Genomic DNA, 17549 nt, shown 5'->3' on the forward strand with positions numbered 1-17549 from the left:
AAATCCACATAAACTGTAATTTGGGTCTATTTTATTGCAAGCACTGCTAACTAGAACCATCCCAAAAAATATAATTTGGAAGGGTAACCAGGACTAACTTCTGTGCAGTGATATATTACTGAAGGACATATAATGAATACAGCTACCAATAAGTTTTGACTGCAAGTTAGCAATAGTGTGCTAAAATGCTAACGTTGAAGTTATGTTATAATTACACATTTTCTCACCTACTTGACTGCAGTGAGACACAAAAATCTAATCGTTGGTGGTTAGAGCTTCTAGATGTTGGGGCAAGCACTACTAGTACTTTTAAGTGTCCATGTTAAAAGTCAAGAACCCAGAGGACTGCAAGTGATCACACCAACAGAAAATCCAGTGTAGCAGGTCTCCACCTACCTTTTTAAATAGATGCTTAACAGATATATTTTTAAAATAGATTACCATTCAAAGTGGATGTGTTTACTTCCAGATTACTATCAATGGCACGCAGCACCAACAAGTGAGCAGAGTGTTAACTACGGTCATGTAAGATGCTTTTTACAAATTGAATATCAGGCATGCAAACTATAATAACAGCACATTTGACATCACAAAGCGTTCAAAGCATTTAGTCATACAGTGACAAAATGATAGGAAAAGACTGAAACAAAGACAAGATATATAATTTCTATACGTTTACACAAATGTTCTGTGCGAAGAGTATAATGTGCATGTACATATATAGGGCAGAGAAATAGGAAATAGAATGGGAAAAAAGCACTACCATCTCAACAATGGCATTATCAAGTTACAACTGTCCAGAAGGGTTCATAATATTCCAAAGCAGTAAAAGAAGTCCTTATTAACATATTCATCTCAACTTAAAGCAGTCAAAATTACCTTTGACGCAGAGTTGGAATTCTGAGTCGTGTCCTTGGGCTCTTTGACGTCAGTGAATGCCTTTACAGTCACGGCGGCGTGTTTCAGGATGCAGTCGTTTCCGCAGTACACAGACTCAGGCTGAGCGCTGTTCTCGCAGCCAGGGCCAATACACTTGGGAAGTGAAGGACTTTCCGGTGTCGGCGTCCCAGTTTTCCCTTCCGCCACCGCCGTTGTGTTCACCTCGATGTTTGAAGCCACCTTCTGCTCCATCTCTGGTGCTTTCAGCTCTGGTGTGGCGGCTGCATGTTTCACAGGCGTTGGCGCCCCCTTCTGGACAGCGGTCGGCTGTGCTGGCTGTTGCTGTAGTGACTGCTTATGGTCGGTACACAACAAAATCAACAGCTACTGATGAGCAAGTTCACTGTAGCAAGTTTTAAGAAGCATTTTACATCACAAAAAAATAATGGGGACATTCTATCCAACTTTGTCATTTAGGGCAAGAATCATCACTATTCCAGCAATACATGCAAAACAAAACCTATAAGCCAATTTACATATACAATTTGTCATTGTTAATCAATCCTGAAACTAGCTCAGATTAGGTTAGGACCTACCGGCTGAAAGATTTTTATCTTCTTTTTCCCCGTTGGGTTTGTAGCCTTCTCAATCCTGCCTTTGATACCCGTGTCCTCGCTTCCAGGCGAAGGTATGGTCACACTCGGACTTGTTGAGGTAGTGAAGTCGGCAAAACCGGCGAAGCCGGCAGACATCTGCAGCGCTGACATCTGAAGTGCCGTGCCACCTTTGGGCTTCCCCAGGTCTATGCTCATAGACAGCGTGGAGGTAGCAGGCCGGATCACCTGGCTTTTCTTAGCCGTGCAGTTGGGGCAGATGTAATCCTCGCCGTTTCGCTCCATCAGGCGCCCCCGGGCCTCCGTGATGCCCACACAGTCTCCATGGAACCACTCTTCGCAGCGGTCACAGCAGATCATGAACCTAGTGAGCAAGGACACTTGTAATGGCAACAAATTCTGGTTCTCCTAAATTGCTCTGCTTGTCCACATGACAGTAATGACGTATCACATGGATATCTTCTAAGGTTGTAACAAAATACACAAAAAGCTAAGAACGTGTGACCTGTGTACAATTTGATTCTATAATTTTAGCATTCCTAAGCTTTAGTTTGCCTGTCTTTAGATATGAAGCACTCAAGAGCAGGTTTCAGCCAATGTCATTATTACCCATGTTATTCAAACAGAATGTCAGTCTGTATAAAAATACATACAAAAGAGGCATCCATCATTTCCGTAATAGATGCTTAAAAAGGTGCTTTTTTAATAAACGTATTCAGATTGCTCATCAGCCACTGTAAATCAGTTTGATCAGATCTCGTGTAGGATTTTAACACAAAATGTATTGACTTATTGAATCCAGACAATTCAGAACATGGTTGATTGGTGGCTGGGGAGAGGGAAGTCTGGGCTTCCTTGCTTAGGCTGCTGCCCCCACGACCCGACCTCAGATAAGCGGAAGAAGATGGATGGATGGTTGCTTGATTGGTAACACTAAATTGGCCCTAGTGTGTGAATGTGAGTGTGAATGTTGTCTGTGTTGGCCCTGCGATGAGGGGGCGACTTGTCCAGGGTGTACCCCGCCTTCCGCCCGAGTGCAGCTTGGATAGGCTCCAGCACCCCCGCGACACCGAGAGGGACAAGTGGTAGAAAATGGATGGATGGTTTGATGGATGAATCTTAACCTTAACAAAAGTGTTGGCTTTAGATTGAGTGGGTGTATAAATCAACATGTCCACTAGCACGTTTCTTGGTACCTGCTGTTGTGTATTGGGATCTGCATAAGTCTCGGAAATTTCAAATCAAACCGTGGAGGCATTGCGGAAATATTTATAAAACAATCTTGTCTTCCTTCAAACTTCCTCTTAACCAGTGGTTCTTAACCTTGTATGAGGTACCGAACCCAATCAGTTTCATATGCGCATTCACTGAACCCTTCTTTAGTGAAAAATACAATGTTTTTTCTTAATTTAATCTTAATTTATAAATATTAATCATGAAATGATATTATATTAAAGAAATACTAATAAAGATATATTTTACAAACAGAAAGTTACAGCAATGTACACATGATCCCATGTTTACATCTCATTGTGCAACATGTGAATGTTTTAGTGGGAACTAAATGCGATATCTGAAAGGGGTACAAATTATTTCCAAAGCAGGAACTCCACCCAGACATACAATACTGGTACACAGCTCATGAAAAACAATATATTTGTTGTTGTCAATGTAAGTGGGCCAAAACACTTATATTAGAAAACAATCTCATGGAAATGACTGCTGTCATTTGATTATAATGAAACATTTAACTTGTTATTTAGTCAGGTTTGGGACAGATGTGATGCTGGTGTGGCCACAGTGCATGTCTGACGTAGCTCACATTTGCTCCACTGAATGCTGAAGTTTTTACGTTTGCTCACGTATATGGAAAATTAGAGAGAACATTATTTGGGGGTATCCATAATACGTCGATAGGGAGAAGTTTTTATTTACACGATGAGTCAGGTGTGACTTGACCTCCGTGGCGGAGGCTCCGCCGAACCCCTGATGCAGACTCACCCAAACCCTAGGGTTCGATCGAACCCAGGTTAAGAACCACTGCTCTAAACGAGCCCTTTGGAATTTGCTCCGTTCTGTGACGATTTTCTGACCTTTGACGTAAGCCGATTATTAATATATGGAAGTGATTCTCAAACTCTGGTACGTGCACCACCATCTAGTGGTACACCAAAGAATCACTTGAATTAAGTATAGTGTTTTATTTTCCTTTATTCGAAGTGTTACAGTTCAAACTGTGTAATGTTAGTGGCCAAAAATATCAAATATACTTGTTAAATAAAACCACTGCTTTGTTTTTAATGAATACTTAGGCCTAAGACACTACTGTATAGTGGTATTTGGAGTGCCAATTATTTTCTGAAAGTGGTACTTGGTGAAAAAAGTTTGCGAACCACTGATATATGGTATAGATTTACCCAAAGTGCTTTGTGTGAGTCCGCCATTGTAGTCCGCGCTGTAGTCAATCAGCTTCTTGTTTGCTATCCGCTTGTTGTGGGACAGACTGGCTTGTACATGAATCCTTCGCTGTTGCCATTTCTAATACAAAGTAGCGTATAGTTGTAGCATATCTGTCAGTAGCCTCGCTATGGAAGCGCTAAAAAGATGGCGGGGAGCAGACACCACTTAATTAAGACCAGAGGGGAAGGTCAGAAAGCGGCTTAAAAATTATCTGTAAAACAATGTATGCTCAAATTTGACCAAAGCACGACTATTATATGGTATGTAAACAAGGAAGTGTTGTAAACGTAGAAAAAAAGTATATGGCCCCTTTAAGTTATCTCGACTTTACAAAAGTCATCTCTATTCACACATATTGAATAGAGGACTAAACAGACCTAACAAGAAAATTAATAATTGTTTGATTGCGTTTATAGCTTCACTGAGTTAAAAGCGCTATACTTTCTGTGGGATTTCTCAAATCCAACTCAGGACTCACAATATCGTGATATGGCAAAGTTGCTCTAAAAACTTACCTGCCGCAGTCAAAAACACCAATAGTACAAAATCAATTGCATTTGTTTTGTGTGATTTGAGGCGGTGTTTTAACAGAAGCGCACTATTTTTTAACTCATTCAGAAAACAAGGACATTGCTTGTCTCTCAAATGGGTCAAATCTAACACTACGTTGAAATGTAGTGTCTGGTAATACCTGATTTGAATTGCATGTTTAGTTGATTAAAGGGGCTGTTTGCAATTTTCTCAAAGTTTTTTTTAACCAATACATTTAGCACTTGCAAATAAACATGACATTTATATTTTCAAACGTCTATATATTTCACAATTACCAAATTGTATTGAGTACAAATTGAGGGATTAGTCTTGCGTTCAAGCTGTGGTCACTCGCCATGGTCTCGTCCACAATCATGCACGTGTAGAGCATCCACATGCACAAGAGCAGCCCCACAGGAAAAACCAACAATTAGCAGTACTGTTATCACAACATCCATCCATTCATCCATTTTCTCCCGCTTGTCCCTTTCGGGGTCGCAGGGCGTGCTGGAGCCTATCTCAGCTGCATTCGGGCGGAAGGCGGGATACACCCTGGACAAGTCGCCACCTCATCACAGGGCCAACACATCAGACAACATTCACACTCACATTCATTCACTAGGGCCAATTTAGTGTTGCCAATCAAACTATCCCCAGGTGCATGTTTTTGGACGAGAGCTAGCTAAATCACTGTCATTTTCTAATGATGTAAAAAGCTAATGCACGTGTGACATACTAAAAGCCGTAAGAGGGTGCAGGGTATAATGCTTAAAACACATTGAAAAGTTAGCACCCTCTAGGTGTCTGCGTAAGGGTTGCAAACAGCTCCTTTAATTCAGAGCTTTTAATTTTGATTTATGCATATGTATAGTCTAGGGCTGCAACAAATAATCGATTAAATCGATTATAAAAATAGTTGGCGATTAATTTACTCATCGGTTCGTTGGAGCTATGCTATGCGCATGTGCAGAGGCTACTTTTAAAAAAAATGTTTATAAACCTTTATTTATAAACTGCAACATTTACCAAAAAGCTGAGAAACAATAATCAAAATAAGTATGGTGCCAGTATGCTGTTTTTTTTTCAATATTGGAAAGGATAGAAATGTATATTGTCTCTTTTATCTAATTATTAATCGATTAATCAAAATAATAATCGACAGATTAATCGATTATCAAATTAGTTGTTAGTTGCAGCCCTAGTAGTCAGGTATAGTAAAACTGTATATGTAGTTTGTTTTAAGCTTTTAAAAAAAGATTACATTTTCCATTGTCCTTTAAGTACAAAAGCAGAAACTTAATGTCCCGAAGAGAAGCTAAGGTAGCATGATGGATGCAGAAGCCATTAGAAGTTTCAATAGTGTTTAATTTGACACCTTTGGATTAAAATAACTTGACAGACGACATCCGGTCTCCTTCGTTTTTACCATCAAGTGTAAAATTACTGCACTCCACTCTTCCACTCAGGGACGCCGTATGGGAGGGGACTTAGGACAATTCCAATACGATTGTGGAGTCCACAGCTGCCCATAGAAGCCCAATGTGATGTTTTTTTCATGGGGCGAGAATTCCTGGCAGCACCTCTGCTCTCTTTAAGTACTTCTAAAATGTGCGCAGTGTTCATTTTGTGCATTACTCTGGTTTGCAGTACATCAGCGTTAATATCCCAGTCTGTGTTTATAAAGATCAGTTATTGTCCTTGCAAGACTGCTGGTTCTTGAGGTCATCCGTCACAAGTAAAACTAACTTCTTGTAAATTCGAGCACACTATCAGTTTATGTTGTAGTGATAATAATTGGGGGCGGGGGGTCGCATTGATAATTCATTTTAGGATTAAACATGGTAGTCCGCCATATTGATATTTTGTCAGACTCCTACTTTCCATTGTTTTTTATTCTATTCCATTATGTCATTTACGCTATATGTAGAATTTAATTGGCTGATAATGGCATCAATGGCAATGGCCTTGTATAATTTCTGATTTATTTCACAATTTAGCTAGTTTTGCACTTGTAGCAAGCTAAGAATGTCTGGTGACGGAATATGCAGTAGTTGGTATAACCCTAACTGCAGGCAAAATGAGGTCCGACCTTATCAAGTCTGAACGCAATTGTACATTTCTATCTGCTTGCTGGACATTGTGACAAAGGTGGGGATATTAACAGCAGTTAAAACAATGTGAGAACTGAGCGGTATCTACATAATGAAGCATTGAAAACAAACCTTTTGTTGTGTTTCTGCCGACAGATGCAATAAAGTGCATTGGGGTCATAGCCTCCATCAGATTCACTGCTTGACGATGAAGACGAGGAGGATGCGTCGTCGTCGCTGTCTTCCTGTACTTGAGACTTGTTTCCTGCCTGCCCAGGAGCACCCCCCTTGGCAGGGTTCACACTGGCGGCCCTTTTTTTATTAATATATGTTCTAATTGGTCCACGCTTTACTGCCAATCCAGGTTTTTCTGTGCTCTCATCCCCTGTGGTTTTGGTGTTGTCAACATCTCCCCCTGTGACATTTTCCTTTGTTTCCTCCTTGTCTTTGGAATCCGACTCAGGGTGGTGCTGTTCCTTACTGGTGCTTCCCTCATCGATGTTGGAGCTGGGATTCGTCAAGCCCCCTATTATGTCTGCCTCTTTTTCTTGTATCTCAGTGCCATCTCTGCTCTCCTCATTGTCAGAGCTATCTTCATCTTTGACTGAGGGGCTTTTCCGCGTCCATCTGCCAATTCGTTTTGGCCTTGGAGTCTGCTCCCTCGTGCCACTTCGAGTTCTCCTTTTGGACGACTCTGGCTTCTCCTCCATAGTCTTTGTGTCTGCGTTTCCATCAAAGCTGGCCTCAGAAGCGGTTTCCACATCAGTTGGGGTTTGTGAAGGAGGATCTCCGCTCTCCAGAGTCGGGGGAGCGCTCTTTCTTAGTGCTCTTTTGGTAGTAGAGAGGAACTCCTCCAGCTTGTCCGTACGCTTTGCCTGCCTGCCACTGCGGCGTACAGGATAGCGTCTCTCGGTGTTGTCAGTTGCTGCCTCCACCGGCATCTCTCGCTTTGCAACAGTGGACCGACGGAACCCCCAAGTCTTCTTTAGTTCGCCGCTGGCTTTGGAAGACTTCTCTATTCTCTGTTCAACCACATTTTCACTTTGTGTTTGGTTTGGCTCGGTGGTCCCCTCTTCACTGTCACCTGTAGACATATGATCACAATGGGAAAAAAAATCACGGCACTAGCTCCATGCACTTTTAAAATCATTATGAAGGGTAATATGACGACAAAGAGGCGGAGAGAGTGCTCAAATGTCTCATGAATTTCCAAGCAACCAAGTGATTTGGAGATTTTAAAACCTGACACCACAGTTCCACACCCAGTGCAGATATTCACAGCCTGCATTATTAAGGGAAAAGAAGCTCCTTCAAGATACCTTGAGAGCAGTTATCCATACGGTCCTGGCTCTGTTCTGGCTCAGGAGCTACAGTGAACTCTGGGCTCACATTCTCATCCATGGATGATGGAGTCAATCACTAATTTCAAACTGAATGTCTAAGAAAAGAGCACAACATGGTCACTAATATTTTTCAATGATGGTTGACCACTTCAGGATATCACCATATAATTTGAAAATTAGGTTTGCTGGTTTTAACACCATCCAATATTATTGAACGCATGACGTACAAACTAACCAAATCGATGTCAGATTATCAGATGTTTGCCTTCAAAAACAAAATGAAGGCCTTTAGTGTTTTAGCAAAACATCCTTAACAGATTTGCATGAAATCCCACTAGGTTTAAAAACAGACAAGATTCACTACAGGTTTCATCCATTCTCATTACTACAACATGTAGAAAATATTCACTAAAAGCAATCGCAAGTTCTGTATGACCATAATGATCTATTTAAAAAGCTGCAATACACAGCAACAAAAAAAAGTTGTCGACATGTAGCTTACACTATAAAATAATTTCTAAAAGTCGTCAAAAAAAAAATTCATTTCCACTAAATTGCCTTGTGCAAGTTTATGATGCAAAACTTTAGAGTGTTAAGACCAGGGCTTCGCCGATAAAACGATAGCAATATTTATTGTGATTTTTTGGTTGGAAGAAACCAAAAAAGAAGATGCATGGCACTCGTGGTCTGGTAACCTAGCAAAACAGGAAGTGAGCAATGGGAAGGACATGCTAAACAGCCAATAGCATAACAGTATCAACTATCAAATTTAGTCGCACCATCTTGCTGTCTCGCTATTGATTCTCCGCATGGAGTGAAAAAATTTAAACATGAGTTGGATTTTTTTCAAAAGGACCGTAGTTATTCGCTGCGCTCATCTTTTTTTTTTCAACCCTCGTCCGTTCCCTATTCGGATGTACGGAAACAACAGGTAGGAACTAAAGTGCAGGACTGTATAAATAAAATAAATACCGAAATATAAAAATGTGCTATGTTAAAATTATAATTTGGTCCAATAATATTTAAACAGTAATTACTGCAAAACATACATTTTCGAATAACAGATCAAATTAAATGTTATAGAGACCACAGCAAACCTGAAAAAAAAGTTCATTTCAGGTTTCTCTGTTTACATTTTTACACCATGCCCTATTTTGTTACACCTAATTTGAAAATGTAATTGTTAAATGTTTATTGTGATTTTAGAATTTTGTTTACATTGATTGTTGTCCATAGTGGTGTTGATATGTCCTTACCATTCTGCTTTGATAAACTGAGGGGATCATAATTAGAGGAAGGAATTTGAAATAAAAACGTTAACATTTAATATATTTTTCTCCTGGTCCATATTTTTCATAGGTCATAAAAAATATCAATATTATTGGTATCGACCAATATAAAGAGCTGTTATCATGATACAGTGCTCAGCCATATTGCCCAGCTATATGTCAAACTGCAACTTCAATTTGTCAAACTGAACAACAAATTGGGGTTTAACGATCTGACAGAGAAATAAATGTCTACACTAAGCCCCTTGAACGAATAATTATTTAGCCTAAGCCCCGTTTCGGCCACACTAAACTATCGTTTAAGGTCCCCCTCCTTAGATCATTTTTTACATGGATATGTGCGCCGTGTATTTCTCGAATTTTCAGCACTTAGCTTTGTATGGACTCATTGATCGTTTACAAACTGGGTTCGGAGAGGAAGTGACGCCAAAAAAAAAACGCGCCCCACACAGGAAGTGACATCAGAAAGAACGCGCCACAGCCAGCTCCATAATAAAGCGGTTTCGTAACTCGGAGCTAACCACAGGAAATATGGAGGCGAGTTATCCAGACATACCCGTGTTTCTCCTTCCGTCTGTACAGACGCTTGTGGAAATCACACATGAATACCTTGAGCGAAAGCTATTGCAGCTATCTGGGATACAACACTTCTCAGACGGCAAGAGAACTTTCCGAATGTCCAGGTCAGCTGTGATTCTACTTACCGAAAAACTTTGTCCATTTGTCAGAGGAGAGACAACGAGAATGCGGGCTACCGTGGGTATAATAAAAAAGGTAGTGTGTGCTTTGTATTACCTGGACATCGAGGGAAGACTACAGAAAACGGCGAACGCATTTGGACTGGCAAAGCAGACTATCAGTTATTGTCCGCCATTTATGTCGCAGACTCAACGTCTAGGTCCAGAGTATATGAAGTCACCAAAAAAGGAGTGTCCTGACCAGATATCTAGATCCCTAGATTGATTGTTGTAAAACGTTCTCTATCACATTGTTTACTTTCACATGTCCATTAAAGATTTGATTAATGTATGACGACTCAGGTGTGATTCACTACAATAGGGCCCCACAGCACACTGGATTCCAGTTAATTGAAATACCACAACACTGGATATTGTTCAGATAAGTTACATTTAAGAACTTGCACACAAAGCAACACTGGAGGTGACTATGACGTGTGCATTTTCCGCACATGTGTATTGGGTTGCGCAAATTGTTGTGTGGATACGGTTAGGTGGGACTTACCCTGGATAACCTTAGTGTAAACGGGGCCTAAAACCACTGTGCAAATGTGGAAATAGTGATGACATGTTTACAAACCAGAACGTGCCCAAATAAGTTACCTCATGTTAACAATATACCAATCGTAGGCAGTTCCGATTGTATATTTGATTTCAGCAAGAAATTGATAACTCTAGCAACCTTGTCCCTTTTATACAAAGGTGGGATAAAACAATTTAAACTGCGTTGCGGCATACAAAATCGTATTTTGTTCAGACGTTCGATATCTTCGGCTCCAATACAACTGCAGGGGATTAAGAACACTCAACCGATATTGCGTCCGTGTCTCGGTACCGTGCCATGTGACTCGGGGTTATAGTCCAACATTTGGAAGACGGCTCCGGATGGCAATCGTATTTAAGCATAAAAACATTCTTAACACTCGAAAAGCATTTTTAACGTGCAAAATATGTCAACAGCATCGTTAATAGCGCGTCTGCTAGCTGATGACGTCGATGGCCCAAGCACAGGGCTGCGTACGGCCTTTAATACGCGTGATCCAAGAATGACCAAAGACCTTATATCACAGAATATTTAATATCACGTAAAAAAGTCAAAACACTATAATCAGGCTTTTACTGTGTAAGGATAGATACATATAGGATGGGCACGATCATGACTATAAAGACATCAGCCTCAGTCCGAAATGGACGCCATCTTTGCTATCCGTGTTAGCTCGCCTTTACACAGCGCACGCAGAGTGAAAAGCAGCTTTATTTGACGAGATAAATCCACGGTAAACTTGCTCAAACCAATTGGATCGCGCCGTGTTTACGTCGCACGTTAATATTAGTGGATATTATTTTTGGCAATGAGCGATGATGTCGTGATTTGGTCAATTCACGTTTTTAAACTCCACCGTCCACGAGCAGCGTGAGCTAGCGAACTAGCTTTTGCTATTAAAACCCATTTCGGACTGCATTTACAGGTCTTAACACACCAGTGGGCATTTTTTATGTAAGCAACGATCCACATTAATAACAATTTTATCCGCGTTAATTGCTCAAGTTCAACCTTGTATGGGGGTTATCACAGTAGGCGTCAACTGGCCAAACCCTGCAAAGTGGCCGGTTGTAAAACAACCCAATGCATGTCGTGTATACCAATAAAAATGCATCTATAATAACACGCAAAATGTTTCACCCACCTATGCAAGAGAAATACAGACGACGTGCCCTCGTTTACTCCTCGCTCGGCAAAGCCTCCATTTTCCAAATCCTGCTGCAGCTAGCTGACTGCGCCAGATGGCTGACCGCGTACCCGAACGCGCGTCGTGGGGGACTCAATGGCGCCCCTACCGGCCTGGAGAGGAAACGGCTTTTTCGCTTGACAAATACAAACGCAGCTCAAACACGAACCTAAATGATGATCGAATATTAATAGAATTATTTTTAAAAAATTCTGTGCGTGTCAATTAATTATTTTATCAGTCCATGTAGCCTACTTGTTTTTTTACGGCTCCACTCGCTGCCGTGTCACCATGACGACAAATGTCTGCGATACCATTACCCACCGCTACAGGTTGCGTGTGCCAGACATTGGCGCTGTTTTGACAATTGAGTGGCAGAAGTGTCGCGAGATTTCGTGCGGTATTTTGATTTCAGAAGGTGCTTGCTAGCGATACATGTGTTTTTCTTTCTTTTCTTTCTTTAAAGTTAAAGTTAAAGTACCAATGATTGTCACACACACACTAGCTTTCTTTCGTTTAGTTTATTTCGAACATGAACACACTTACAGCATAATACATCACACAATTTCGTATCATTTCTGTTTACATCATGTCCGAAAAGGAGTAGGAAGAAGCAAAGCTTATTTAATCCTACCCCTTTCCCACTTCAGAGCGTTTACAAATATATACATTAATTTACTGACCTTTTCATAGTGAAATGACGTCCGTGAATGAGCAATACAACAGTTTTGTAATATGTAATTAGTTAAGTCAGTCATTATAAACATACTGAGATGAAGAATATACTGTATTATTTTGAATAAGGTTGAAAGTGTTTCTCATAGTTCTTCTTCTTTGTACTTTGTAAGCACTATTCATTTGAACAACTTCTAAAACTGGATCAAATCAGTACAATGTTTAACTTTTTTACTTAATCCATTCCATAATTTAATTCCACATACTGATATACTGAAGGTTCTAAGTGTTGTACGTGCATACAAATGTTTTAAATTAGATTTTCCTCTAAGGTTATATTACTCTTTATTAGAGAAGAATTGTTGTACATTATTTGGTAACAGGTTATAGTTTGCTTTGTACATAATTTTAGCTGTTTGCCATTTTACCAAATCATCGAACTTTGATCTTTTTGACTCAATAAATAAAGGGTTTGTATGTTCTCTATATCCAACATTATGTATCAGTCTAATTGATCTTTTTTATAACACGGTTAACGAATGTAGCGCACATTTGTAGTTATTTCCCCATATTTCTGCACAATAGCTCAGATATGGTAACACTAGCAAGCAGTAGAGAATATGAAGTGTTTTTTGGCCCAGGACGTATTTTGCTTCATTCATTATTGAAATGTTTGTTGCCACATTGCTTATTAATATCTATTAATAAGCAACGTACGAAAATGCACGTCTATTGAAAACATGACTTGGGAAAATAGACAGGATCCAGTCACAGGCATTAAGGTTATGTTGTGGAGCTACAAAATCAACCCCAGTGGCAGCATTACAAGTAGAAATTAATGAAAAACCTTTAGCCATGAGAAGAGATCAACTCTCAAGGACATCCTACTCATCAAGTGAAGTGAAGTGAATTGTATTTATATAGCGCTTTTCTCTAGTGACTCAAAGCGCTTTACATAGTGAAACCCAATATCTAAGTTACTTTTTTAAACCAGTGTGTGGCACTGGGAGCAGGTGGGTAAAGTGTCTTGCCCAAGGACACAACGGCAGTGACTAGGATGGCAGAAGCGGGGATCGAACCTGGAACCCTCAAGTTGCTGGCATGGCCACTCTACCAACCGAGCCATACCGCCCCAAGTGTTACTAAACTGCCAAGAAAAAGAGAAGAAAAAAATGAATAGTTTCGGGTGGATAATAGGAGTCATATTTGAAAAAGGGGCAGCACGGTGACACAGGGGTTAGTGCATGTCGCTCACAATACGAAGGGTCCTGAGTTCAATCCCGGGCTCAGGATCTTTCTGTGTGGAGTTTGCATGTTCTCCCTGTGACTGCGGGGTTCCCTCCGGGTACTCCGGCTTCCTCCCACCGCCAAAAACATGCACCTGGGTATAGGCTGATTGGCAACACTAAAATTGGCCCTATTGTGTGAATGTGAGTGTGAATGTTGTCTGTCTATCTGTGATGGCCCTGCGATGAGATGGCGACTTGTCCAGGGTGTACCCCGTCTTCCGCCCAAATGCGGCTTAGATATGCTCCAGCACCCCCCGCGACCCCAAAAGGGACAAGCGGTAGAAAATGGATGGATGGAGTAGGGATCCACCTCGGTCCACACTCCATTTCAGTAGGTGACTGTAATGCACACCAGAAGGTTGCTTGCCAAACAAAAGAAGAAGAAGAACACATCTATTGCTATAACAAGAAAGAAAAGAAGGTTAGTAGCAGGATTTATGGGAATATTGGAAGACATTTTATGAATGTGAACACTATATATTTTTTTAATTTGTATTTTTATGTAAAACATGCCGGTAAATAGCACATGCTACATTCGGTAGTACAGTAGGTGCAATGGGTGCGACCTGTCAATAGACCAAAGGAAATCCAGGTAAACCTTTATAGCAGGTTTTTTTTTTTTTTCATTCAGCACTAAGATTTGTTACTGGCTGTCGTAGTCTCACCCACCATTGTCAACTGTATATGAAGTCAGACTTCCCACACAGCAGAAGACTCCTATGGGTGAGGGCGGACCTACGTCACTTCCGCCTACCAATCCCCTAGCAACCGGGAATTCGTTGAAAACAAACCAGCTCACAGCGAACACAGCATTGACAGAAAAAGCATTTAACGAGCGTTGTGGCTTGGAAGTTGGCATTAAATCCTTCATTTACGCATTTTTACTTATTCGCATATCGTGTGAAAAAACGAAAATGTATTATTTGCGTTAGACTCGTCTCTGTGAACTTTAAAGCTTCTCAGGCTTAGCTTAGCTTTCTAGTTAGCTTAGCCTGCGCGCTACTAAGAAAGAGACGTGGAAGTTATCAATAACAAGATCAAGTGTTAGTGTATAAATATTGAGAGATTTGAGGGCTACATGTATTGAATGGCAACATGAAAATTATAGGGTTTATTGGTTTTTAAAAACCCAACTGTTAAGTGCAAATTTAAACGAAACCGGTTTTCGAAAAAAGCTAGCTAAGCTATAGACTATATAGTATATTACTTACTTAACTTAATCCTCTTCTTCCCGGATGGGAAATAAGGCTTCGACGACTCGACGCCATTCATCTCGCTGCTGTGCTCGTCTCTGTGCCTCGCCCCATGTAAGCTTCATCTCTTTCAGCTCCCCTTCAACTGTTCTTCGCCAGGTGTTCTTTGGCCGCCCTGGCTTACGTTTTCCCTGTGGTGTCCATCTTAACGCTGCCTTTGGTATCCTCTCGTTGTCCGGTTTTCGAAAATAGCTAGCTAGGCTATAGACTATATAGTATATACCGCATGTTATTTTTGTACAACAACAACTTCAGCTGTCGAACGTTATAAGGTACAAATTCAACAAGTACAACATTAGCACGGACGTATAGCCAAGTTGTGGTTAAGAAGGTGGATTTTTGTTCCTTATATTTACCAGAAACGAAGTGATCCGAACACACGACCCGGGACTTTGGGGGACTCCAGTGAGAACCGTCCTCGTTTTCCCAGTGTAAAGCTGCGAGCCATTTGTCTCGTCTCTGTGGGCTTTTATCACGCTTTGGCAGAACAAAATACAACCTTTGTTTTCCCTGTTTCCAGTTGTGGTTAGCACAACCAAAAACAACACAGTTTTTCTGCATTTTGGAGGCAGAATGACAGGTTTAACCAGCGTAGGTCGAGAGGTTGAAGAGTAATGGCAACGGTTTGTTTTCAACGCCAGTCTGGTTGCTATGGCTCGAAGAACCCGTATGTAGCTCAGTTGCCCGGATGTCGGCCCTCACCCATACGGATCCGCCTTCAAATCGCCCAACCCGCGTTACTGTCACATTCGTTTTGGCTCCGCCTGGAGGATACAGCTCCGCCTCTGAAAATTGTACGGTCAGACAGCTGATCCTGAGCGGACTCATGTCTGATTCGCATACGCGGACGCGACAAACTAAACCGGCGCGCGCCGTCTAGAGTTATAGGCTCTGCCTACGCGCGCTGAGCCGACCAATGTCTGCACCCGCAGACGTGGACGCGCCTACTAGCGTGTACGTGCATGAGCCAAGATCATCATTTCTGGACTTTCTTTGCTGGACCACAAACGTGAGTATAGATTTATTGATTTGTTGCTACATTCGCAGTAAAGATCGGCCTTTGTGTTTCCATCATCATTTATGGATAATTGTAATGACGTTGTTTGATATTAGGACTAGCAGTAAAACTTTATATTCTGTAAAAAAAAGGCTATTTCCAGCGCCGCCTCCCAGAATGCTTTGCATGGGGACGTGCGTCTGACGTCACGTATCCAGAAAATTCGAAATGGCTGCACGCGGTAGGTGAGGCCCGAGCGAAGAAAAGTGGAAACGAGTGTTATTCGTCAAAAAACTCACACAACGACGGTCATTTTTTCGCCGTGCTATTGTAAAATTGTCTTTTACCTGTGTATTGTGTTAACTTAGGCTATCTTTTGTTAGACGCTGTGAATGTGTGTAGGTTACATGCTACGATATTCCACATATTTCCAACTGGTTGAAACGAAAGCGTATTACTTTATTGTCAGTGTTGTTTAGACCCAGGTCGCTAACGTTACTTCGTTAGTCAGCAACGTAACGTTAACGGAGTGGAAACAGCCGTTCTTTGCTATTAATATGAGTGTGTATTATTTCTTTCTTTGTTCTTTAGTGGAGCTCGAGATCCTGTTTACTGTGGACTAGCTGTGTGTGACGCCCTGTTGTTTTTTTTTCCATTAAAAAAAAAGGTATGTCTATTATGTGTTTTTTGGCATAGTTAATTGTAGAAAAAAATATAAAATGAGGTGATGTGAGTGGGAAAAATTGCTGCACATATTAAGGATCCTTTTTGTTGATCTATATTTTTGTTATTTGCTGATGTATATATTTTATATACTGTTTTTTATTTAATTAATTTATTAGAGACTATTTTATGCTTTATTTACCTTTTTTTTAATTATTATTATTTTATTTGCTATTATTATTTCCACATGTAAGCATACATAATTGATCAAATTAGTACATTGTTTGATTGCTTTGCTTAATCCATTCCATAATTTAATTCCACATACTGATATACTGAAGGTCTTAAGTGTTGTACGTGCGTACAAATGTTTTAAATTACATTTCTCTCTAAGATTATTTTTCTCCTCTTTTTTTGAGAAGAATTGTTGTATACTGTATTCTTGGGTAGCAGGTTATAGTTTGCTTTGTTTATAATTTTAGCTGTTTGCAAATTCACTATGTCGTGGAATTTCAGTATCTTTGATTCAATAAGGATTTGTGTGTTGTCTATATCCAACATTATATATTATTCTAACTGATCTTTTTTGTAACGCCGTTAATGAATGAAGTGTACTTTTGTAATTATTTCCCCATATTTCTACACAATAACTCAGATATGTAACACTAGTGAACAGTAGAGAATATGAAGTGATTTTTGGTCTAGAACATGTTTTGCTTTATTCATTATTGACGTGTTTCTTGCTACTTTATGTTGTATATTTTTTACTTGAGATTTCCGGTTCAATTTATCATCAATCATTATACCTAGAAATGTGGTTTCATTTACTCTTTCAATTTCTATTCCGTCTATTTGTATTTGTGTTTGACTTTCTCTTCTACTGTTACCAAATAGCATTATTTTAGTTTTACTGAGATTCAAAGATAGTCTGTTTTTGTCAAACCATCTTTTTAATTTGTTAATTTCTTCCGTTATTATTTGTATTATCTTCTGTGTGTT

General features: G+C 40.3%; 1 protein-coding gene across 4 annotated transcripts in view; it reads right to left on the minus strand.

Annotated features, from left to right (window-relative positions):
* The window catches only part of LOC133650067 (death-inducer obliterator 1-like), a 33834-nt gene extending 22046 nt beyond the window's left edge, over window positions 1–11788 (minus strand). For 2 of the 4 annotated variants that reach the window (XM_062046888.1, XM_062046869.1), the window contains exons 1-5: window positions 11632–11788; window positions 7894–8012; window positions 6707–7658; window positions 1476–1857; window positions 880–1233 (exon numbers count right to left, since the gene is read on the minus strand). In XM_062046888.1, coding sequence (XP_061902872.1) covers window positions 880–1233; window positions 1476–1857; window positions 6707–7658; window positions 7894–7975 — 1770 coding nt within the window. In that variant the 5' untranslated portion in view covers window positions 7976–8012; window positions 11632–11788. The remainder of the gene's footprint in view (window positions 1–879; window positions 1234–1475; window positions 1858–6706; window positions 7659–7893; window positions 8013–11631) is intronic. The other 2 variants (XM_062046879.1, XM_062046897.1) reach the window with 2 other exon arrangements.
* Window positions 11789–17549: the final 5761 nt, after the last annotated feature.

The sequence above is a fragment of the Entelurus aequoreus genome, linkage group LG01 (assembly GCF_033978785.1).
Source record: "Entelurus aequoreus isolate RoL-2023_Sb linkage group LG01, RoL_Eaeq_v1.1, whole genome shotgun sequence".
NCBI classification, from domain to species: Eukaryota; Metazoa; Chordata; class Actinopteri; order Syngnathiformes; family Syngnathidae; genus Entelurus; species Entelurus aequoreus.